This window comes from Bubalus kerabau, chromosome 19 (genome assembly GCF_029407905.1).
Source record: "Bubalus kerabau isolate K-KA32 ecotype Philippines breed swamp buffalo chromosome 19, PCC_UOA_SB_1v2, whole genome shotgun sequence".
NCBI lineage: Eukaryota > Metazoa > Chordata > Mammalia > Artiodactyla > Bovidae > Bubalus > Bubalus kerabau.
In genome coordinates, this window is record NC_073642.1 from 40,706,697 (window position 1) to 40,731,532 (window position 24,836).

The 24,836-nt window shown below is 36.8% G+C and overlaps 1 protein-coding gene across 1 annotated transcript in view; it reads right to left on the reverse strand.

The window, feature by feature from the left end:
* The window catches only part of PRKD1 (protein kinase D1), a 348,924-nt gene that overhangs the window by 76,108 nt on the left and 247,980 nt on the right, over positions 1–24,836 (reverse strand). Inside the window, exons 3-4 of the mRNA XM_055556386.1 lie at positions 7,670–7,801; positions 6,183–6,343 (exon numbers count right to left, since the gene is read on the reverse strand). Coding sequence (XP_055412361.1) covers positions 6,183–6,343; positions 7,670–7,801 — 293 coding nt within the window. The remainder of the gene's footprint in view (positions 1–6,182; positions 6,344–7,669; positions 7,802–24,836) is intronic.

Consider the following 24,836-nt stretch of genomic DNA (forward strand, 5'->3'; position numbering starts at 1 on the left):
TATACAGCAATAGGATTCTCATTCATTGCTGGTGGGAATGCAAAATGGTGCAACTACCTAGAAGACTGGCAGCTTCTGAGAAAACTTACCATATGATCCGACAAATACGCTCTGTGATATTTACCTAGAAGAGCTGAAAAGTTATGTTTACACAAAAACCTATACACGATGCTTATAGTATCCTTACTCATAACTGCCAAAATGCCAAAGCAACCAAGATGTCCATTGTTAGGTGAATGGATAAACAGGGACAACTGTGGACAGCACAACAATGGAATAATAACTTATTCCACATTAAAATTAAATGAGCTGTCAAGACATGAAAAGACACAGAAGATACTTAAATTGTCTTACTAAGTGAAAGAAGCCAAAGTGGAAAGGGTACATACTGTATGATTTCAACTATATGACGTTTTGAAAAAGCCAAAACCACAAAGACAGTGAAAAAAAAATCATTAATTGTAGGGGTTAGGTGGAGGGGATGAAGAAGTATAGATAGAGCTAAGAGGACTTTTTAGGGCAGTGAAAATATTCTGTATGATACCATGATGATGAGTAAATGTCATTAAACATTTGTCCAGATCCACAGAATGTATAACACCATGAATGAACTAAAGCAAACCATGGACTTTGTGTGATTATGATGTATCAATGTATGTTCATCAGTATTAGCAAAAGTACCACTCTGTTGAGTGATGGTGATAATGTGTGGGAGCTTTGCATGTGTGGGGGCTATGATAAAATGTGGGGGTATATGGGAACTCTCTATGCCTTCCTTTTGATTTTGCCATGAACCTAAAGCTGCTTTAAAAAGTGAAGTCTAAAAAAATTTGTAAATGCTTGCATATATCTTTCCATGTATGTCTATACACATTTCTGGTAAATATATACCTGGGAGTAAAACTGCTGAGTCACATGATATGTATAATATTCAGCCTTAGAAGATAATTGCCAACCAGAATGCCAAAGTTGTTAAATGAAATTATATCTCCACTAGTAGTGTATGTGAGTTCCAGTTGTTCAATATCTTCAACAATGCTTGTTACTATCAGTTGTTTTCTCCCAATGTTAGGTACTCCGTGCTGTGCTTAGTCAGTTGTGTCTGACTCTTTGCAATCCCTTGGATTGTAGATCGCCAGGTTCCTCTGTTCATGGGGATTCTCCAGGCAAGAATACTGGAGAGGGCTGCTGTACCCTCCTTCAGGGGATCTTTTCAACCAAGGGACTGAGCCCAGGTCTCCCGCATTGCAGGCAGATTCTTTACAGATTCTTTACCATCTGAGCCACCACGGAAGCCCATGAATACTGGAGTGGGTAGCCTATCCCTTCTCCAGGGGATCTTCCCAATTCAGGAATCAAACCAGTGTCTCCTGCATTGCAGGTAGATTCTTTACCAGCTGAGCTACCAGAGAACCCCTGGTGTAGAGATATTTCACTGTAGATTAACTTTAGACTGATAACGAATGATGCAAAATATATTTTCAATGCTTATCAGCTGTCTTCTTTTGTAAAGTGCTGTTCAAGTACTTTGCTTATATCTTAAATAAGGTTGTCTGCCTTTTGAAGTTTCACAGATGGTCTTCATACATTTGGATATGAGTCTTTTATAAGATATATATATACACACATATATTATATATATTGAAAATGTCTTCTTTTATGATTTGCTTTTCCACGTTTTTAATGGTATATTTCACTGAAAACAATTTGTTACTTTTAATGGTGCCTTTATCAGTTTTTTCCCTTTGTCTGTGTTTGAGTCCTATTTTTAAAAGTTTCTCATGACTCAAATTATTGTAGATATTCTTCTATGTTATTTCCTAGAAGCTTCTAATCATCTGCCTAGAAGTTATTTTATGTGGTATAAGGTAAGGTCATGATTCATATTTTCCACATACATATATACAGAAATACTTGTTGGAAAAAATCTTTTTCTCACAGCAGTGGTATAATTGTCAAAAATTAGTTGGTCTGTACATGCACATAGTTTCTGGATTCTTCCTGTTCTGGTTCATTGGTTTATTAATATTTTTCTGCTCCTGTGTAATACCACATTGTCTTTATACTTAATCTTGTGTAACACCACATTGCTTTAACTATGACTTAATGCTGGTATGTCTGGGAATTCTCCAGCTTTGTTCTACATCAGGGGTTCTCAAACTCCACACTACTGCCATTCTGAGCCAGGTACTTCTTAGCTTGGGGGGCTGTCTGGTGCACTGGTCCCTCAAATCCTGTCTTGGTTGTTCTTGGGTACCTTTAAATATTGTTTTGTTATGTTCTGTTATACTTTATTCAGCTTTTATAATTGTCCCTTATAGGAGAGTTGATTGATACAAGCTTCTTCATAGCTAGGAGCAAAACTTCTGGAGTAAATTATTAACTTTTTGCCTAAGTCTAAGCCTTGCATAACATGATTTCAAATAAATGACTTTAACTTTTCCGTAATACCACACAAACATCTGTAACTTTTTAAAAAAATGATGTGTAAGTCACTAATAAACTAATTGGATCATTTAAGCTGGAATCAAGATTGCTAGGAGAAATATCAATAACCTCAGATATGCAAATGACACCACCCTTATGGCAGAAAGCAAAGAAGAACTAAAGAGCCTCTTGATGAAAGTGAAAGAGGAAAGTGAAAAAGTTGGCTTAAAACTCAACATTCAGAAAACTAAGATCATGGCATCTGGTCCCATCACTTCATGGCAAATAGATGGGGAAACAATAGAAACAGTGAGAGACTATTTTGGGGGGCTCCAAAATCACTGCAGATGGTGACTGAGCCATAAAATTCAAAGACTCTTTCTCCTCGGAAGAAAAGCTATGACCAACCTAGACAGCATATTAAAAAGCACATTAGTTTGTCAACAAAGGTCTGTCTAGTCAAAAGCTATGTTTTTTCCAGTAGTCATGTACGGATGTGAGAGCTGGACTATAAAGAAAGCTGAGTACCGAAAAACTTTGATGCTTTTGAACTATGGTGTTGGAGAAGACTCTTGAGAATCCCTTGGATTGCAAGGAGATCCAATGAGTCCATCCTAAAGGAAATCAGTCCTGAATATTCATTGGAAGGACTGATGCTCAAGCTGAAACTCCAATACTTTGGCCACCTGATGCGAAGAGCTGACTCATCTGAAAAGACCCTGATGCTGGGAAAGATTGAAGGCAGGAGGAAAAGGGGACAACAGAGGATGAGATGGTTAGATGGCATCACCAACGCAATGCACATGAGTGTGAGTAGGCTCCAGGAGTTGGTGATGGACAGGGAAGCCTGGCATGCTGCAGTCCATGGGGTTGCAAAGAGTCAGACATGACTCAGTTACTGAACTGACTGAATCTTGACTTCCCTTCTGCAACTGTCTAAAAGTTTATAAAACTGATTTAGTCTTAATAAGTTTACTTATACATAATGAAAAACATATTAGTGTGCCCTCCTTAAGTACCTACTGAGTTTTTCTTGATTCCTTCTAACACAAGTGATGATGTACAAAAAGATATATACTCTTGCAGAGATATTAAGCCATTAATTATCTACATTTTGGATTTTCTTAAAAATGGACTACATCATGGCTGGAATAAGGGATACAGTTTACTGTCAAAGTTGATGACAGATAAAGCTTGTCATCAGATCTATGTTGTTATACTTTTCTTTCTATTTTAGCAGCACTATAGAAATCCAAGTTCAACATAATTGCCAGAAATGGGTAAATTAATAGGATTAGCAATATTTTAATTTGTATGTGAAGTGATGTTTTTAAGGTAAAAACAAGGAATCTAGTGTGGAAGAGAAAGTCATTTTCTTACATTTGGGAGAAAATCCATACTGATGGTAGACATGCAACATGGGTGGTCTAGTGGCATTAGTTAGCAACGCCACCTTTATACAGGCCATTATTCTTTTCCGAAGTGGAAAATATTCTTTACTGTATATGGGATTAAGATATTCTAAATCATTACCATAATATTATCTTTGTCTAGGCATTCACTATAACTTTTAAACTGTAGTTACTGGTCTTAGGTGCTCTGTCCAGGGATGAAAAGAGACATATTTGCTGTACTCCGAGTAGGCAGAGAGAGACACACAGGCATCCGCCCGGGACACAAAGGGCTATGATGAATGCAGAACACACATCTGAGAGCCGGTGTGTCACGAACACTATTCCCAAGGGCTTTTTTCATTTAAAGATTACCTGAAAAGCATTTTACACGAGGTTATGAAAGTTTATGTAATACTTTTCAAAGTATCTTGTGGCCCCAAATTTTCCCACCTCGTAAATATCTTATTAGATCAAACTTTTATAAGCATTCTTGGCAAATATTGAAAATCTCATTTTTAAAACACATTTTTCAAACATATTTTTAAGCATTTATGATAAAATTTTCATTCAGTAATAAATCACTAATGAATTTGACACCTGGTGTACAATATAGTTTATAATCAAGTAATTTGAACAATTAAATAATTAAGTAATTTGATTAAATAAAGCAATTAAAGCAATTAAATGATCTGGGTGAAAAACACAAAAACCCGCTTAAAGACTTTGGTAATCTAAATTAAATTTGTATATAAATTATACATATGCAAGCATGTAATAATTTAATTCATATTTATAAACTCTAAATGATATATATATGATCTTTGGATGTATATATACACATATATATGTGTGCATATATGTATATATTATTAAAAACTGAGATAGCTTTAAAAGAAAAATATTTAGCATTAATTATCTAGATTCTAGTCTATTCTAATGATGAATAACTTTAGAGTTTAACCTTATGAAATGTTAACTAATTTTTAAAAATCTTTTCCTGGTAAAACTCAAAACAATACAAACTGATTTACAATTCTGTTTCTTAAACTTGTTTAAAAGCGTCTATCCTGAAGCAAGAATAACCGCTAACTTATAAAATCAATACTTACAAAAATTCAAATGAAATCAAGAAACTTCAGAGTTTGAAAGATAATATGAGAATTATTTGAAAAAGTAAATAGAATTTGACTTAAGCACCTTTCAGTAAGAGTATCACTAGTTCTAATACAACTTTCTAGAATAATATATAACCACACGCATGTATTCTGAATAGTCACCATAATATAATATATTCTACTAGCTACTGATGGGATTTACTGCCTGCCTTACCCTAACAGGTTCACTTCATGAAAATACAAGAAACTCCCCCCCAAAAAGTCATAGTAACAGAGTATGGACTTTTCCTATTTATTGAAATAAGCATCCATTTGACTTAGATATCTAGTTTATGCTGTAACAAAATTTAAGTGATATAAAGATCATAATAAAATAGTTTCCAAACAATAAATTAATTAATATGACCTTTATAGAGATGGTTTCAAAATGTATTACCCCTGTCCACTCCATGGATTATATTTAACCTAAATGTTTCATAATTTTTAGTTTTTCTCTTTAACTGATACAATAATTAGATTATAAAATGTTTTTTTGTAATATCTACCATCAGAGCAAGTAAACGTAGGATTTTTAAGCTCACACCGTTAGCTTATTTCAGAAAAAAAAGTTATTATTTTAAACATTGCACATAATTATCACAATTTTTGCCTTGCTTTGAGTGTCTGGAAAATCAAAATTTAACTTTCTTAAAGAAAATATTTAAGTCATATCCACAGATATTTATGGGAATATTTAAAGTACTACGTGCTGTTTTTCTCATGACATTTGTCAATCAGTGTCACTGTGACAATACATCGGCACATATGCCATTAATGCCGAACAAGTAAATACCTTCATCTTCTCAGAGAAAATTGCAAATTTTCTCCCACAATAAACAGTCAGCTATACCACAAAGTACTCTAATAATCTTCAGAGAAGAACATCTTTTATCTCTGGTTTCCAAATTTTGACAAACTATGTTTTGCAACATTCACACATTAGCTTGTGCTGCTCTGGCTCCATGACCATGATAAAACCTCACAGATTTTAAAACTGCTCTAAGCTCACAGATACGAGCAAACTTAAAGCTGGTGGATGTTTGCTGAGGCACTGACCAATCTACAGCACAGGCCCTGAAGAAATGTCATCATCAACACCCTGGCTGTGTTCTTCGTCCCAGGACACTGTCTTGGATTGACACTGTTACCACATCATCCTTCAGATTTCTCATGTAAACTAGGAAACAGATAAACAAAGAGGCCATACCAGAAGGGGCTCATCAGGGGCACTGGTGGAGAGCTCGGCAGATGCTGTGCGGACAGTGCTGAGCCCAGTAAGGGAGACATTCGAGAGTCTTCTCCGCCTCACGCCACTGCAGTTGTTGGGGATTTTAAATGCACATCTCTTGTGGTAATTCAGCCCACATCCTAGAAGGAGAAAGCAAAAATGACTTTTGTTCAATGATAAATTAAAAGCTACTCTAGTATATGGTATAAATTATGAATTTTGAGAAATAGTACTGCTTCCATTTTTCTTCAGGCTGTTTGAAAATTTAAATTTTCTCTTAAAGCTTTTTCTGAGCTTTATTGTCCCAATATGTCAAGAAGCAGGGTTTTGAAATCTGATGTTATAGGATGAGCTCAAGCAACCAGTCTGGTTATCAGTTTTAAAAATGTTTCCTAACATAAAGGACTTGGTCTTTGAGGGGTCCAGAAACAAAACTCCAAAGAGATGACCTATTTTTAGCTGCTATAAGTTCTATTGTGAGGGAAAGTTAATCATAATGTTTCATAACTTCTAAACTATATTGATTTGAGTCAAGACTCCACAAAACTTGTTTGTCTACCTGGCCTTGGACAATTTACTTCACCTCAGTCTTTCTGTTGGTAAAATGGGGATAACTACCACCTTGTAAAATCATTAAGAAAATATGTAAAATATTTCACATGCTAGTTTCCACAGGTGAATAATTAGGAAAGCACAGTTTTTTTCTCAACATTTCTACTGTTCATAGTTCTCGCATTATAGTCTTACCTCAAAATTTTCCCATGTGTCACATAGTAGACAAATTTTCATACAACTATCCTTTACCTTTAGGTAGACTTTCTTCTACCTTTTTACAAACAAAAATTCAGAAATTATGGTTACCTTATTTATAGGATTCATCATGAAAGCTTGGGTTTTTTGGTCAACATTCAAACAGCTCTATCCCTCCCTACTCCAACTCTTAAATAGTAAGATCAGGGTATAATCTGGTTTGTTTTTAAGAATACATAATGGTGTTCTAGAAATCAGATTGAGCAGTTCAAGGAGTTCTGTCCATAGAAGACGATACAACTATGACCTTGGTGTGGAAAGCTTGGTACATGTTCCAGTAGGTCACTTGACAGCTGAGAGATCTTGGATGGTTTGATTAAACTTCTGAATCTTAGCTCATTTCAACATTTATTGAACGCTTATTATTCCAAGTTCTAGCTTAATATATAAATTGTAATGTTTAGTCTGTTAGCAAAATAATCAACACCTTATAAGAGAGAAACATATCCATACAATACAGGGGAAAAGATAGGAGAATCTGGTTTCCCAGATCAGAGCTAATATGTTGAAGACAGGAAATGAACAGAACAGAATCCACGCACTCCCCAGATCCATGGAAGATATCTGAGGGAAAGAAGAAATTGCAGAAAAGGTCACAACACAAGCAGGTAACCCCAGCATGTATTCCATTGGGCCAGGAAGGGAAATAACTTTACCTTCACATTTAAGGCCTTGACGCACCAGCCCCCACAGCATTTCTCCACAGTGATCACAGAAAGCTGGAGCTCTGTATGAATGAACAAAGAGAGTGTGGGGGCGAATTTGAAAGTCTTCAAAGGTGGCAGAAGCTGTAAAAATAAAAAACATTGAAAAATAAGTTGAACGAACACCCTGATCTGTAGATAATTTGTATGCATGATAACTACTATGCAAGTATGCATATAACTCTCGGAAAAGTTAGGAAAGATGCAACACTGCTTGACTTTTAGCCATTCCACTGCATTCTTCCCAACCACAGCTTTACAAGTGGTGGCACAGGAACCTCTTTCTTGTCTTCCTGTTTCTTAAGGTCTCAGACCACTTCAAAAATAGCCAAATGGATACTTGTATATGTATGGCTGAGTCTGCTTTTCACCTGAAACTATCACAACGTTGTTAATCAGCTATACTCCAACATAAAATAAAAAGTTTAAAAAAATAGCCAAAACACTAGAAGAATGAATGAAAGGGTACGTCAACTTGATTTATAGAAAGGGGATGTTACTTGAAAATACTTTGCTTCTTCTCTTACTTGAAATGAACCCGAGGTATTCAGAAATATTAAAGGAAAAGAAACTCTTCATGAATTTTATTTAGACAGATCAGAAGAACGTATACTTGAATATGACCTTGAAGAGAGGTAGAGTAGAAGGGTGGGGTCCAACTGGAACACAAGAAATCTAAGCGGCCTCTTTTGGAGAGATAAAGTTGTTTGAACTCTTATGCAATATAACCAAGCATTAAAATCCTGACCTAAAAATAACAAGCACCCTCTTCACCAATATGCCAGAGGGATTTAATATACTTACTGCTGAACTTCAGTTCACTTTGAAAAATATACTTTAGTAAATCACATTCATGCTATAGGGTATTTTTATTATTGCTTATTGTTATTTATTCTATATGATATTCATACAGAGTGTTGACATTCATTATTTTTAATTATACTTTTCCATAGGATTTTTTAATTATATTATTTTTTTTTTTATGACTGTATATTTTTTTTTTAATTTTATTTTATTTTTAAACTTAACATAACTGTATTAGATTTGCCAAATATCAAAATGAATCCGCCACAGGTATACATGTGTTCCCCATCCTGAACCCTCCTCCCTCCTCCCTCCCCATTCCATCCCTCTGGGTCGTCCCAGTGCACCAGCCCCAAGCATCCAGTATCGTGCATCGAACCTGGACTGGCAACTCATTTCATACATGATATTTTACATGTTTCAATGCCATTCTCCCAAATCTTCCCACCCTCTCCCTCTCCCACAGAGTCCATAAGACTGTTCTATACATCGGTGTCTCTTTTGCTGTCTCGTACACAGGGTTATTGTTACCATCTTTCTGAATTCCATATATATGCGTTAGTATACTGTATTGGTGTTTTTCTTTCTGGCTTACTTCACTCTGGATAATAGGCTCCAGTTTCATCCACCTCATTAGAACTGATTCAAATGTATTCTTTTTAATGGCTGAATAATACTCCATTGTGTATATGTACCAAAGCTTTCTTATCCATTCATCTGCTGATGGACATCTAGGTTGCTTCCATGTCCTGGCTATTATAAACAGTGCTGCGATGAACATTGGGGTACTCGTGTCTCTTTCCCTTCTGGTTTTCTCAGTGTGTATGCCCAGCAGTGGGATTGCTGGATCATAAGGCATGTCTATTTCCAGTTTTTTAAGGAATCTCCACACTGTTCTCCATAGTGGCTGTATTAGTTTGCATTCCCACCAACAGTGTAAGAGGGTTCCCTTTTCTCCACACCCTCTCCAGCATTTATTACTTGTAGACTTTTGGATCGCAGCCATTCTGACTGGTGTGAAATGGTATCTCATAGTGGTTTTGATTTGCATTTCTCTGATAATGAGTGATGTTGAGCATCTTTTCATGTGTTTGTTAGCCATCTGTATGTCTTCTTTGGAGAAATGTCTATTTAGTTCTTTGGCCCATTTTTTGATTGGGTCATTTATTTTTCTGGAGTTGAGCTGTAGGAGTTGCTTGTATATTCTCGAGATTAGTTGTTTGTCAGTTGCTTCATTTGCTATTATCTTCTCCCATTCTGAAGGCTGTCTTTTCACCTTGCTAATAGTTTCCTTTGATGTGCAGAAGCTTTTAAGTTTAATTAGGTCCCATTTGTTTATTTTTGCTTTTATTTCCAATATTCTGGGAGGTGGGTCATAGAGGATCCTGCTGTGATGTATGTCAGAGAGTGTTTTGCCTATGTTCTCCTCTAGGAGTTTTATAGTTTCTGGTCTTACATTTAGATCTTTAATCCATTTTGAGTTTATTTTTGTGTATGGTGTTAGAAAGTGTTCTAGTTTCATTCTTTTACAAGTGGTTGACCAGAGTTCCCAGCACCACTTGTTAAAGAGATTGTCTTTAATCCATTGTATATTCTTGCCTCCTTTGTCGAAGATAAGGTGTCCATATGTGCGTGGATTTATCTCTGGGCTTTCTATTTTGTTCCATTGATCTATATTTCTGTCTTTGTGCCAGTACCATACTGTCTTGATAACTGTGGCTTTGTAGTAGAGCCTGAAGTCAGGTAGGTTGATTCCTCCAGTTCCATTCTTCTTTCTCAAGATCGCTTTGGCTATTCGAGGTTTTTTGTTTTTCCATACAAATTGTGAAATTATTTGTTCTAGCTCTGTGAAGAATGCTGTTGGTAGCTTGATAGGGATTGCATTGAATCTATAGATTGCTTTGGGTAATATACTCATTTTCACTACATTGATTCTTCCAATCCATGAACATGGTATATTTCTCCATCTGTTAGTGTCCTCTTTGATTTCTTTCACCAGTGTTTTATAGTTTTCTATATATAGGTCTTTAGATTCTTTAGGTAGATATATTCCTAAGTATTTTATTCTTTCCGTTGCAATGGTGAATGGAATTGTTTCCTTAATTTCTCTTTCTGTTTTCTCATTATTAGTGTATAGGAATGCAAGGGATTTCTGGGTGTTGATTTTATATCCTGCAACTTTACTATAGTCATTGATTAGTTCTAGTAATTTTCTGGTGGAGTCTTTAGGGTTTTCTATGTAGAGGATCATGTCATCTGCAAACAGTGAGAGCTTTACTTCTTCTTTTCCAATTTGTATTCCTTTTATTTCTTTTTCTCTTCTGATTGCTGTGGCCAAAACTTCCAAAACTATGTTGAATAGTAATGGTGAAAGTGGGCACCCTTGTCTTGTTCCTGACTTTAGAGGAAATGCTTTCAATTTTTCACCGTTGAGGATAATGTTTGCTGTGGGTTTGTCATATATAGCTTTGATTATGTTGAGGTATGTTCCTTCTATTCCTGCTTTCTGGAGAGTTTTGATCATAAATGGATGTTGAATTTTGTCAAAGGCTTTCTCTGCATCTATTGAGATAATCATATGGTTTTTATTTTTCAATTTGTTAATGTGGTGTATTACATTGATTGATTTGCGGATATTGAAGAATCCTTGCATCCCTGGGATAAAGCCCACTTGGTCATGGTGTATGATCTTTTTAATGTGTTGTTGGATTCTGATTGCTAGAATTTTGTTAAGGATTTTTGCATCTATGTTCATCAGTGATATTGGCCTGTAGTTTTCTTTTTTTGTGGCATCTTTGTCAGGTTTTGGTATTAGGGTGATGGTGGCCTCATAGAATGAGTTGGGAAGTTTACCATCCTCTGCAATTTTCTGGAAGAGTTTGAGCAGGATAGGTGTTAGCTCTTCTCTAAATTTTTGGTAGAATTCAGCTGTGAAGCCGTCTGGACCTGGGCTTTTGTTTGCTGGAAGATTTTTGATTACAGTTTCAATTTCCGTGCTTGTGATGGGTCTGTTAAGATTTTCTATTTCTTCCTGATCGAGTTTTGGAAAGTTGTACTTTTCTAAGAATTTGTCCATTTCTTCCTCGTTGTCCATTTTATTGGCATATAATTGTTGATAGTAGTCTCTTATGATCCTTTGTATTTCTGTGTTGTCTGTTGTGATCTCTCCATTTTCATTTCTAATTTTATTGATTTGATTTTTCTCCCTTTGTTTCTTGATGAGTCTGGCTAATGGTTTGTCAATTTTATTTATCCTTTCAAAGAACCAGCTTTTGGTTTTGTTGATTTTTGCTATGGTCTCTTTTGTTTCTTTTGCATTTATTTCTGCTCTAATTTTTAAGATTTCTTTCCTTCTACTAACCCTGGGGTTCTTCATTTCTTCCTTTTCTAGTTGCTTTAGGTGTAGAGTTAGGTTATTTATTTGACTTTTTTCTTGTTTCTTGAGGTGTGCCTGTATTGCTATGAACTTTCCCCTTAGGACTGCTTTTACCGTGTCCCACAGGTTTTGGGTTGTTGTGTTTTCATTTTCATTCGTTTCTATGCAAATTTTGATTTCTTTTTTGATTTCTTCTGTGATTTGTTGGTTATTCAGCAGCGTGTTGTTCAGCCTCCATATGTTGGATTTTTTAATAGTTTTTCTCCTGTAATTGAGATCTAATCTTACTGCATTGTGGTCAGAAAAGATGCTTGGAATGATTTCAATTTTTTTGAATTTACCAAGGCTAGCTTTATGGCCGAGGATGTGATCTATCCTGGAGAAGGTTCCATGTGCGCTTGAGAAGAAGGTGAAATTCATTGTTTTGGGATGAAATGTCCTATAGATATCAATTAGGTCTAACTGGTCTATTGTATCGTTTAAAGTTTGTGTTTCCTTGTTAATTTTCTGTTTAGTTGATCTATCCATAGGTGTGAGTGGGGTATTAAAGTCTCCCACTATTATTGTGTTATTGGTAATTTCTCCTTTCATACTTGTTAGCATTTGTCTTACATACTGCGGTGCTCCCGTGTTGGGTGCATATATATTTATAATTGTTATATCTTCTTCTTGGATTGATCCTTTGATCATTATGTAGTGACCATCTTTGTCTCTTTTCACAGTCTTTGTTTTAAAGTCTATTTTATCTGATATGAGTATTGCTACTCCTGCTTTCTTTTGGTCCCTATTCGCATGGAAAATCTTTTTCCAGCCCTTCACTTTCAGTCTGTATGTGTCCCCTGTTTTGAGGTGGGTCTCTTGTAGACAACATATGCAGGGGTCTTGTTTTTGTATCCATTCAGCCAGTCTTTGTCTTTTGGTTGGGGCATTCAACCCATTTACGTTTAAGGTAATTACTGATAAGTATGACCCCGTTGCCATTTACTTTATTGTTTTGGGTTCGAATTTATACACCATTTTTGTGTTTCCTGTCTAGAGAATATCCTTTAGTATTTGTTGGAGAGCTGGTTTGGTGGTGCAGAATTCTCTCAGCTTTTGCTTGTCTGAAAAGCTTTTGATTTCTCCTTCATACTTGAATGAGATCCTTGCTGGGTACAATAATCTGGGCTGTAGGTTATTTTCTTTCATCATTTTAAGTATGTCTTGCCATTCCCTCCTGGCTTGAAGAGTTTCTATTGAAAGATCAGCTGTTATCCTTATGGGAATTCCCTTGTGTGTTATTTGTTGTTTTTCCCTTGCTGCTTTTAATATTTGTTCTTTGTGTTTGATCTTTGTTAATTTGATTACTATGTGTCTTGGGGTGTTTCGCCTTGGGTTTATCCTGTTTGGGACTCTCTGGGTTTCTTGGACTTGGGTGATTATTTCCTTCCCCATTTTAGGGAAGTTTTCAACTATTATCTCCTCAAGTATTTTCTCATGGTCTTTCTTTTTGTCTTCTTCTTCTGGGATCCCTATGATTCGAATGTTGTAGCGTTTAATATTGTCCTGGAGGTCTCTGAGATTGTCCTCATTTCTTTTAATTCGTTTTTCTTTTATCCTCTCTGATTCATTTATTTCTACCATTCTATCTTCTAATTCACTAATCCTATCTTCTGCCTCTGTTATTCTACTATTTGTTGCCTCCAGAGTGTTTTTGATTTCACTTATTGCATTATTCATTATATATTGACTCTTTTTTATTTCTTCTAAGTCCTTGTTAAACCTTTCTTGCATCTTCTCAATCCTTGCCTCCAGGCTATTTATCTGTGATTCCATTTTAATTTCAAGATTTTGGATCAATTTCACTATCATTATTCGGAATTCTTTATCAGGTAGATTCCCTATCTCTTCCTCTTTTGTTTGGTTTGGTGGGCATTTATCCTGTTCCTTTATCTGCTGGGTATTCCTCTGTCTCTTCATCTTGTTTAAGTTGCTGAGTTTGGGGTGTCCTTTCTGTATTCTGGCAGTTTGTGGAGTTCTCTTTATTGTGGCATTTCCTCGCTGTGTGTGGGTTTGTACAGGTGGCTTGTCAAGGTTTCCTGGTTAGGGAAGCTTGTGTCGATGTTCTGGTGGATGGAGCTGTATTTCTTCTCTCTTGAGGTGGTGACATCATAGGCAGGATTCCCAAATTTAACTGGTCATGGAACCTTCCTGGGTGGAAGTGACTTACAGGCCTATAAGTTGCATGGAACCTGGTGGAATGCCAGATCTGTGCTCTCGAAGGCAGCGTGCCTCTCTAATTATATTATAAAAATGTGTTTCTTTTGGTGTTGCTTAAATCAAGAAAATAGAAAGGTACAGAGAATACAAAGTGAAAGGCCACCCCTTTCTCCCAAATTCTAATGAGTGGGGCTGTATTTTCTAGACCTATTTGCACACACAGCCTGATCTTGAGGCTGTCGAGTATAGCCCAGGAAGAGCTGACCATAGACTGAGAAGAGTTAGGGGAGGCTTTGCCATTACCCGAGTGACACCTCACTTAATCATCATGAGCCTCAGTTTCCCACACATAAAAAGAAAGGTCTGACTGATGGTGACTTCTCTTAACCCCTGAAGTGTAAACTTCCATTAATCTTAGAAGAGGACCAGGTGCACTTAATTTCTTAAGGTTTTATGCAAAGAGAATTTTGTGGGAAACAGGTCTTACGTAGATGATTCTATTCTGCCTTCCCTTCTCTGCCTCCTGTTTGTCTTCTTGCCTCACTTTTTCAACACTTATTAAATGCCTTTTCCATGTTATCTGTCAATGGCGCCAATCCAGTTTAAAAATGTAAAGATAAGTAAGACATATTTACAGAGCCTACCAGATAAGCAGGAGACAGATAAAAACAAAATTTTAAAACTCCATAATAACTTTTAAATAACTTAAAATAACTTTTTAAGGTTCAAAGAAGCTACAAAGTTTGGCCTAAGTTACTAAATAGGATTAAGACTACAATCCGTAAGTGTTTTGTCTCCAATCCAGGCTCCTTTTCATCATTCTTGTGTTACATCTTATCTTTCCTAACTCTGCCCCAAGAGTTATATCCAACAGCCCCACTGTGCGAGAAATAAATATCTGCAGTTTTCCTGCTGGTGACTTGGATAGCAGGTACAGGCCAACGAATCGCCTGTGGAGAATACTTATGAAGTGCTTACCTTGCTAAGCATGCAAAGTGTGGCAGAGTGAATGCTGAAGCTGTAGGCAATTCACCCCTGCTAGATAGGTGTCCAAAACTAGGAGGACAACTTTGAGAGTATCATATCCCTCAGGGCAAATGAAAATAGAACATGCAGGAAAGTGAAACACTTCAATCAGAAAGAATATGACTGACGGTTCACAGAACATATAATTGAACCATGAAAGGAGATGAAAAATTTTAATGGGTTGGTTTCCCCTTGAATCTTGAATAAAAGTACTTTATTCCAAATTAATGTGCTTTATTACTGGAAATAAACTATCAACTTATTAAATGTACAATTTTTACTCAATGGAAAGATAACGAGAATGATAATACGGTTAAGGTTTATTGTACTCTTACTATATACTGGACTCTACACTAAGAGATTAACGTGTGGGAAGAAGGAGCTAATCAAAGAACTGTAGCCAAGTAACCTGCTCTAGCATTACCTACAAGGAGTTCTGATTAATGTTAATATTTCTTATAAAAAGAATTTCAATTGAAATAAGATTGAGAAATTGTATTATTATGTTTCTCACTTCAAGTTTCACAATATTACAGTCAGTGCTTATTCTAAGCAAATCAGTAAAAGGTATGGTTTGAGTACCAATCAATTTGCTTTTATAATCTGGTCAAAATGTGTCTAATTTTGTAAATGCTAAATCCTCCTTAAAATTGGTCTCTCACCATCATGGACAAAAATTGTTTTTAAAACATCAAAGAAAATAGCTAAAGAAAATATTTTGTGCCAACCATTAACTCCTCACTTCTCCCTTGCCTCTCCCTCCACCCTCTACTCCCACTGAATGACACCCAAACAACTGTGGCAATACCATGATAGCAATTAGTTAAATAATTACGGTAGTTTTCAAAATAAGGAATCTTTGTACCTGACAATACTAATACCTAGCTGCATTCAGATTTTTTGAATTAATCAGAATGAATATAAATGATTAAAAAGATTTTCAAAGACACCCCCAACCCAATTTATGTCAGGTACATTTGTTTTTTTCACTTTTTGAAGGGGATTAACATTCATAAGCAGTTAGCACCCTTGACTTATGTTTAAATGCCATTTTCTAAAGTTCAATTTTAATTTTAGAATAATTAAATACATTTTTAAAATAAAACTACTAAGTATAGTGAGGTTTCACATGCATTTGAAATCAAAGCACAACATCAATTCATTATGAATTTACCTGTTTCTGCACCCTGGGGGAAATCAGCATTAGCTGAGTGTATGCATGCCATCTTGCCTAATCACAAAATTGCACTGCAGAGATAATCACTTAGCACAGGAAAACAAAGTGCATGCTGTAATTCCATTTCACTTAAGGTTTGGAAGCAAAATGGACAGAGAAGAACAGGAATATTAAAGTGTTTAGAGATTCCAAGAGAGGACAATGTGCTATCTGTCTGGATGTCACAATCAATCAGGTGACCTAAATTAAAACCATATGACCAGGCTACACACTAAACACAATGGGCCCCTTATACTGGTATTTGTATCTCTGATTTGCTCTATTCACAGTCTATTGTTATACTCCATGGTACAGGAGAGGAGAAAATGACATGCTTTCCTTAGTCATTGAGCATTTGAAACAGGTAATTGAGCCAAAAACTCTAAGATAATCAGTACTTCTTTTAAGGCTCATTATAAATTGTTGCACAAAAATGGAATAAACTGTTTGGTTAGCAGTACAGAAGAAATTAGGCTTCTGAAGCAAAATAAATAATCTCTGGAGGTCAAATTTATTTGCATAATAAAATAAAATAATGTCCCATCTTGCAAGATTTTCAGTTAATTTCTCTTACTGGTAATTTTGGCAACGGGGGAGAAGCATTAACTCTTTCTGGCACTGACAGGTTGGAACAGGTATAAGAAGAAAAGCTTAACACATTTCAAGTATCATCTCATTCAATTTTCACAAGGACTTTATGAAGTAGATATTATTATCCCCAATTTACAGATGAGAAAATTGAGTCCCAGAAAAATTAAGGAGCTGTCCTAGGTGACACAGGATCTTGATTCAGACAATCTGACATCTGAACCATATGAACTCTGAATAAAATAATCATATTCTCTGACCATTAAAATTCTGTGGATTATAAATTACCTGCATATTTAATGAATCAATAGGAAAAGATTCAAAAAAAAAAAAAAAAGAAAGAAAGAAACACTGCAAGAAAATATAACACACCACTAAAGGCTTCCCTGGTGGCTCAAGTGGTAAAGAATTTGCCTGCAATGGAAGGGACCTGGGTAGTTTCTAGTTTGGAAGATCTGCTGGAAAAGGGCATGACAACCCACTCTAGTATTCTTGGGGATTCCTGGAAAATCCCCATAGACAGAGGAGCCTGGCGGGTGCTACAGTCCATGGGGTCGCAAAACTTGGACACAACTGAGCGATAAGCACATTGTAAGATGCATCCTTACCTCAGAGTTGCAAAACAAAACAAACAAAAACAACAAAAAAAAACTGAGTAAAAAAGTCCATGAAATAACATATAGAATGAAATTAATTCAGCTTATGATCAACATTCAGAAAACTAAGATCATGGCATCCGGTCCCATCACTTCATGGCAAAGAGATGGGAAACAGTGGAAACAGTGGCTGACTTTATTTTTGGGGGCTCCAAAATCACTGCAGATGGTGATTGCAGCCATGAAATTAAAAGACGCTTGCTCCTTGGAAGGAAAGTTATGACCAACCTAGACAGCATATTAAAAAGCAGAGACATTACTTTGTCAACAAAGGTCCATCTAGTCAAGGCTATGGTTTTTCCTATAGTCATGTACAGATGTGAGAGTTGGACTATAAAGAAAGCTGAGCACCGAAGAATTGATGCTTTTGAACTGTGGTGTTGGAGAAGACTCTTGAGAGTCCCTTGGACTGCAAGGAGATCCAACCAGTCCATCCTAAAGGAGATCAGTCCTGGGTCTGGACGGACTGATGGAAGGACTGATGTTGAAGCTGAAACTCCAATACTTTGGCCACCTGATGTGAAGAGCTGACTCATTTGAAAAAATCCTGATGCTGGGAAAGATTGAGGGCAGGAGGAGAAAGGGAAGACAGAGGATGAGATGGCTGGATGGCATCGCCGACTCAATGGACATGAGTCTGTGTAACCTCCGGAAGTTGGTGATGACCAGGGAGGCCTGGTATGCTGCAGTTCATGGGGTCACAAAGAGTCAGATACAACTGAGCAACTGAACTGAACTGATGATCAAAAATTCTTTTAATATGCTTTCTGTATATTCTTCATTTTTTGAAATCCTCCTCCCTCTAAACAAACTGGAGTTAGTAACAACAACTGATCTAAAATTTTTACAAAATCAAAGGTGATGCATAATTAACAGCCAACTGGAGTTTTGTTTCTACGTGATAACCAGTGTTATTCAATTGCTAAGTCTGACCCAAAGCAAAACGTTATAAAGCTTTAAAAGCTGTTAAGATTTGTTGTAAATAAATTTGTTTTTTTCTTAACTTCTAGAATATTGAAAATAGCTTCTAAATACCACACCCCCAAGTTAAATATACATACTCATCAGTTTTAACGCATCCAAAGGATAAGAAACCATATCCACTTTAACATCCTATCATTCATCCATCAGATCAGATCAGATCAGATCAGATCAGTCTCTCAGTTGTGTCCGACTCTTTGCGACCCCATGAATCGCAGCACGCCAGGCCTCCCTGTCCGTCACCAACTCCCGGAGTTCATTCAGACTCACATCCATCGAGTCAGTGATGCCATCCAGCCATCTCATCCTCTGTCATCCCCTTCTCCTCCTGCCCCCAATCTCTCCCAGCATCAGAGTCTTTTCCAATGAGTCAACTCTTCACATGAGGTGGCCAAAGTACTGGAGTTTCAGCTTTAGCATCATTCCATCCAAAGAAATCCCAGGGCTGATCTCCTTCAGAATGGACTGGTTGGATCTCCTTGCAGTCCAAGGGACTCTCAAGAGTCTTCTCCAACACCACAGTTCAAAAGCATCAATTCTTCGGCGCTCAGCCTTCTTCACAGTCCAACTCTCACATCCATACATGACCACAGGAAAAACCATAGCCTTGACTAGATGAACCTTTGTTGGCAAAGTAATGTCTCTGCTTTTCAATATGCTATCTACACACACATAATAGATATACAAAAGTAATCCTCTGCCAGTCATGGACAAAATCCTCTGCCATCTGAGAGTGTTCATTCATGTGAGAACTATTGACAAATAAGTTTATTGCATTGTAAACATCTCAAATCTTCAGAAAAAAATTTTTTTAATATTGAGCCCAAATACAACTTTGTAACTTCTATTTGGTGGTGACAGTTTAAAAGCAACCACTTAAAATTAAGACATTTTTGTGTCTTAATTCATGTAGGTCAAGCAGGCCGAATACCTTTAAGCATATAATTGATTAACATTATGATTTACTAATGTATCTAGAAACTACTATATAATAACGTGTGTATATATATACACATATATTGTCACACAGTATATACTGGAAATAGAAAAATAACAAGGAATGGTATCTGCTGTTGAGGGTTCAAAGTCAAAATGAGGATGAGAGACCCATAAATAATCATAATACAAGATGCAGAGGTGAAAACACAAAAGAGGGCAGCTGAGACCGCCTGGGTCTATCAGGTAAAGCTCCATCATGAGGGAATCACTGAAGAGAAATCTCAAGGGTGAGGAGTATTTTGAAAAGCAGAAAAGAGGATAAAGGAAAAGAGGAAACACTTTATATAGCTTGATTTTATTTAAAATTATCTACATATTTCTCCATAAATATAATTTTGTGGGTTCTTGACACTTCATCATCCTTGGTGTAGTATCAAGACAGTTAGCAAGGGTGACTGCAACATTGTCCAGGGTACAGGTCACTGAGAGCTTGCAACAGACCATTTGCATGCTGTTGTGGCCCGGATATCTGACGACACTGGTAAAATTCAGCCTGGGCATGAGCACTTCCCCTCCCCTCCCCTACTCCACTTACCTAATACACACACACTAACACCCTGAGATTGGTAATTTCTCTGTGCTTCTCCACTGGTCCCAGTCTCTCCAAGATACTGCTGTACTAGATATTCTTTTCCTCCATCCACTGTTCAAGTTAATCTCATGGTTCATGTTTTTGTTATACCTGGAGACATCTAGAGTTGGGAAAGTCCCTTACCTCTCCAGAAACAAGAGCATTCAACAAATTCTTGTTGAGACACTGCAATAGTATCTTTTAGATGACTGGAGGGGAAAAAAAAAATGAACATTTCAAATTTTCACTCACATATGACCAGAAAAATTATTAGTGAGGAGCAACGATGGGAACTTGGGAGGCTGGGACTATATCATTCCAAAGATTATAGCAGCCAAGGGAAGAATCATAAAATTTATTTAGCTATGCTGATCAGGCAGTTCAGAGAGTTCTGGGAAAATATTTTATAAGTCTGTGGCCAGAGACTCTTAAAAAACATATATGCCTCCAAGAGGAATAAAAGGGTCTCACAAGCTAGAGCGACAGCACAATAACAAGTTACCCTAATTAGGGAGAAGAGGGGGGTGGTACCTAGAGAAACTGATGTAACTTCCCAGGGAACTCTGATGGGCTCAAACTAAGCAAGAGAGGGCATTAACTACAGAAGGAGCAGCAGCCTCAGGGTGACAGCAAACAGTGGCCAGGCCAGTGAGAACCACTCTAAGAACGCCAACAGCAGGAGAGAGTGGAATCTTTTAAAAAGCTGGAACAGAAGAAAAGGTCTTTTAGTTGTGTGTTGTGTGTGGAAAGAATGAAGCAGAGACAGGCCTGAACTATGGAAAAATAGTTTAATGCTAATAAAGTAGGAAAAGCCAAATTATTCAACTATAGTTTTCTAGAAGTGGACTATCTATATTCAAACTAAACAAAGGGAAGAAGAAACATCAAATATACTCAAGAAGGAAACAAGTCTAGGGTAGAGAACAAAGATTATCTAAAGGCTTTAGATGGACTGTTTTCAATTGACCCTGGCAAGTTATATAAATTTATAATCTTGTGAAAACATCTACCATAATATTCTTAGAGAATCTTGTTGGGCTTGTGGAATTATGCTAAGAAAAACAGAAGATGCCCTGATAAGAATGGAGAAGTTTTAAAGGAGAGTTAATGCAGAAATTTAGCCCTAGTTCATATCAAAAAACTTTATAAAACTATGACCTTTAAAATAAGTGGTGGTTGTATAAGAAAAACAAGATAAATATGATAGAGCTGATCATCCAGAAATCTATTCTGTATGAGTGAGTGAGCGAAGTTGCTCAGTCGTATCCGACTCTTTGCAACCCCACGGGCTGTAGCCTACCAGGCTCCTCTGTCCACAGGATTTTCCAGGCAAGAGTACTGGAGTGGGGTGCCATTTCCTTCTCCATTCCGTGTATGAACTTAAAATATGATAGAAGAGTTATCATAAATCAATACAGCAGGGAAACGTAATTTAACAAATGATTTAACAATTACTTGGGGGAAAACAATGTAGATACTTATTTCCTATGTTATATAAATAGATAAATATACATATATATATATATATATATATATAAAAAATACTTGATGAGTAAAAAGTTAAAATAACAAACCATGGAAAAACTAGAAGGAAATAAAAGTGTTTATCAATCTCTTGAAGGAAAAAAGACTTTGGAAAGTAAGAGACATTTATAAATCTTCAAAGTAATGGAAAAAATCAAATGGAAAGGTTTATTATTAGCAGGATAATGTAGCTGGCACTACTGACTGACTTGGCCTAAGAGTTATGTAATAGTCTCTTTTATTTAGCATAGGTTTATTTATAATAATTATATAGGCTAGGTTACAGAATTACGTTTAACACTTCTAAGTATCTAGACTATAATCGTCAACATTCAAGGAAAGATCTCTACACTTCTTAGATGTCAGGCAGGGAGGTGACAAGGCCTATGTTCTAGCATGAAAATTAGGAAAATTCCCAATATTCATTCATTCCTGCTCAGAAAGAAACAGATCCTTCTTCTTCGTCTTCTTTCTTTTTTTTTTTTTTTTCATTCTCTGCATTTTATTTATTTATTTTTTTTAATTTTATTTTATTTTTAAACTTTACATAACTGTATTAGTTTTGCCAAATATCAAAATGAATCCGCCACAGGTATACATGTGTTCCCCAAGCAGCAGGACAGTAGGAGTTTTAAGGGCTAAAATTCTGCTCACAAAACAAGATGTATTCGTGAACTTGGAGAGTTACAGTTAACGTTTGAGCAATCCATCCTTTGTTTCCCTCCCAGGCAACTGAGCTCTGTGGCTGATGGGGAGCATCTGCCACAGAACTAGCAATGTCTCCTGCCAGGAAAATGCTACCAGAATAAAAGAGATACAAAAGGGTGCTCTGTGTAACTTAAGCAAGAGAGTTATAAGAACAAGTTACTATGTTCATCCCCCTCCACATTAAGAAGACACCAAAGACACTCACATTAACACTCCCTCCAGCACACTTTTTGATCCAGTCATTACTGATGCATGCCTCCCTGCCTTTCACACAAACCTTCCCTTCTGCTTCCCATCCCACAACTCAGCTTGTATCACCTGCTCTGGAATGCCTTCAGTGATAAGCCCACCCCGTGGTAAAGAATTTGCCTGCCAAGGCCAAAGACGTGGGAGATGTGGGCTCAATCCCTGGGTTGGGAAGATCCCCTGGAGAAGGAAATGGCAACCCACTCTAGCATTCTTGCCTGGAGAATCCCATGGACAGAGGAGTCTGGAGGGCTACAGTCCATAGGGGTCTCAAAGAATCAAACATGGGTGAGTGACTGAGCACGCACGCACACACCTGGCATAAACTGCCCTCTTCTTTGTTTGGATAAGTTCCTGAGTACACTTGTATCATAAAATGTATCAGGCTCTATGGAAATCTCCTATCCCTTTATCCATTCACACCTTAAGATGAGCAGATTGATGAAGGATAGATAATTTACCTTATGAGTCTATATGCATATATTAAATGATCAAAGCCCATGTTTGAATAAATGGAGCAATGCCTTTAAAACTCATAGTGCTAGCCTACAGTTCTAAGGTTCTACATTTTATTAAGTTCTAATAACCTGTAAATAGAGTATCCCAAGTCCAGAAACAAAGTCCATCAGAATCATAGCATGGATCACAATTTACACATTTTTAAAAGTGTCTAACAACGTCCTTCACACTTCGATGGATGTCTTTGTTAGTGCCTTATTATTCTACAGGCAGTGTGGGGCAGGCAGTGGTGAGAACCATGGACTGAGTGTCAGAGCATACTGGAGCTCTGGTCCTTGTCATGGCAAAGGGGCGACCTTGAGCAAGTTACTTCCTCTCTCTGAATCTGTGTCCCTCTCCCTTCAAATTGGCTTACTGAAGCTCACCTAGTTAGGCTCTGAGGACACAAGGTGGTCAGCACAGTTTTTGAGAGATTGATGGTAGATATCACAGTAATTTCTTAGCATAGTGATCTACAGTATGGACTTTGTAATAAAAAAAGATCTGAGTTTGAATTACAATTATTACTTATGCTTTTTGAATTACAATTATTACTTATGCTTTTTACAATTATTGTCATCATCATCAACACCAATAGAGGGAAATAATGCCTTTCAACTTATCATCCACAGCACTTAAAACATTAGAACCTTTAAAAAATATTATTTGTTTCCTCTACTACCTTACAAAGAATATGTTTCCACTCCAGAGGAAATTGCTTTTCTTTCCACTGTTCTGGCTAATGCAAATTAAATGGTGCTAAGTCCATAGGACTGTGTCTAGTTCCTTCTCTAAAATGAATCAATTAACAGTTGGGAATTGCAGTGGGGAAAGAAGGGTCACCACATCCTGATGTGACTGAATGACAAATGCCACAGCTGGAAACAGATTAGAGAGCATCTCAGGTCAAGAAAGAACATAAATGGTTGCCCCATGTGTCCAGCATAGAGGGAAAAGAAAATTAAGTAAAAATGTCATGGAGTCAAATTCTAGCTAATGAGTACAGGCTCTGCAGGCATCCGGAATAGGGGAAAGAAAGGTCAAATCTGTTTCTCAGAAAGCTCCATCACATACAGGAGACTTCATACCTTTAAAAGGATAATGACCTCATTTACATGAGGAACACCAGCGTACAAACTGCCCATTAAGACTACTTACAAAAGGCTGGTAGACAAAAGCTAGGTATGGTAATATACTGAAATGTTCTAATAGGCAGCAGGGTTTCTGGCAACAAAGAGCATCACTGTTGTCAAATATCTCTGCACGTAGAGACACCAGGCCGAGATCCTATATGCTTTGCTTCAAGTTTCTTTAAGTCTTACTGAACTTTTCTTATAAACAGATGCTTGCTTTTGATTCATTAACAAAACAAAACTTAAAAGCTGTGAAATTTCCTGGGTATTCCCACTCCCAAAGAAGCAACAGCTGAATCCTGGCTGAAGTCAAATCAATGCCCATTGACCAGGCACTTGCTGTGAGCAGGAATAGATCTGCCTGCTGCTCAGGGGCGCCCAGAGAAGGATTTTCATTGCTTAGGGACTCCTCATATTCTTTTAGAATAATCAGGCTGATTAACTCAGTTGGTCCATTCTGGTTTTTCAGAATAAAAGAGTTTTATTAATTGAAAATCTGCATTTATGCCTTTTAGTCATGTCTATTGAATAAATTTTTTACATAAAGTAAAATCTAAACTTTATTGAGAACAGTTCCGACTCTTTGCGACCCCA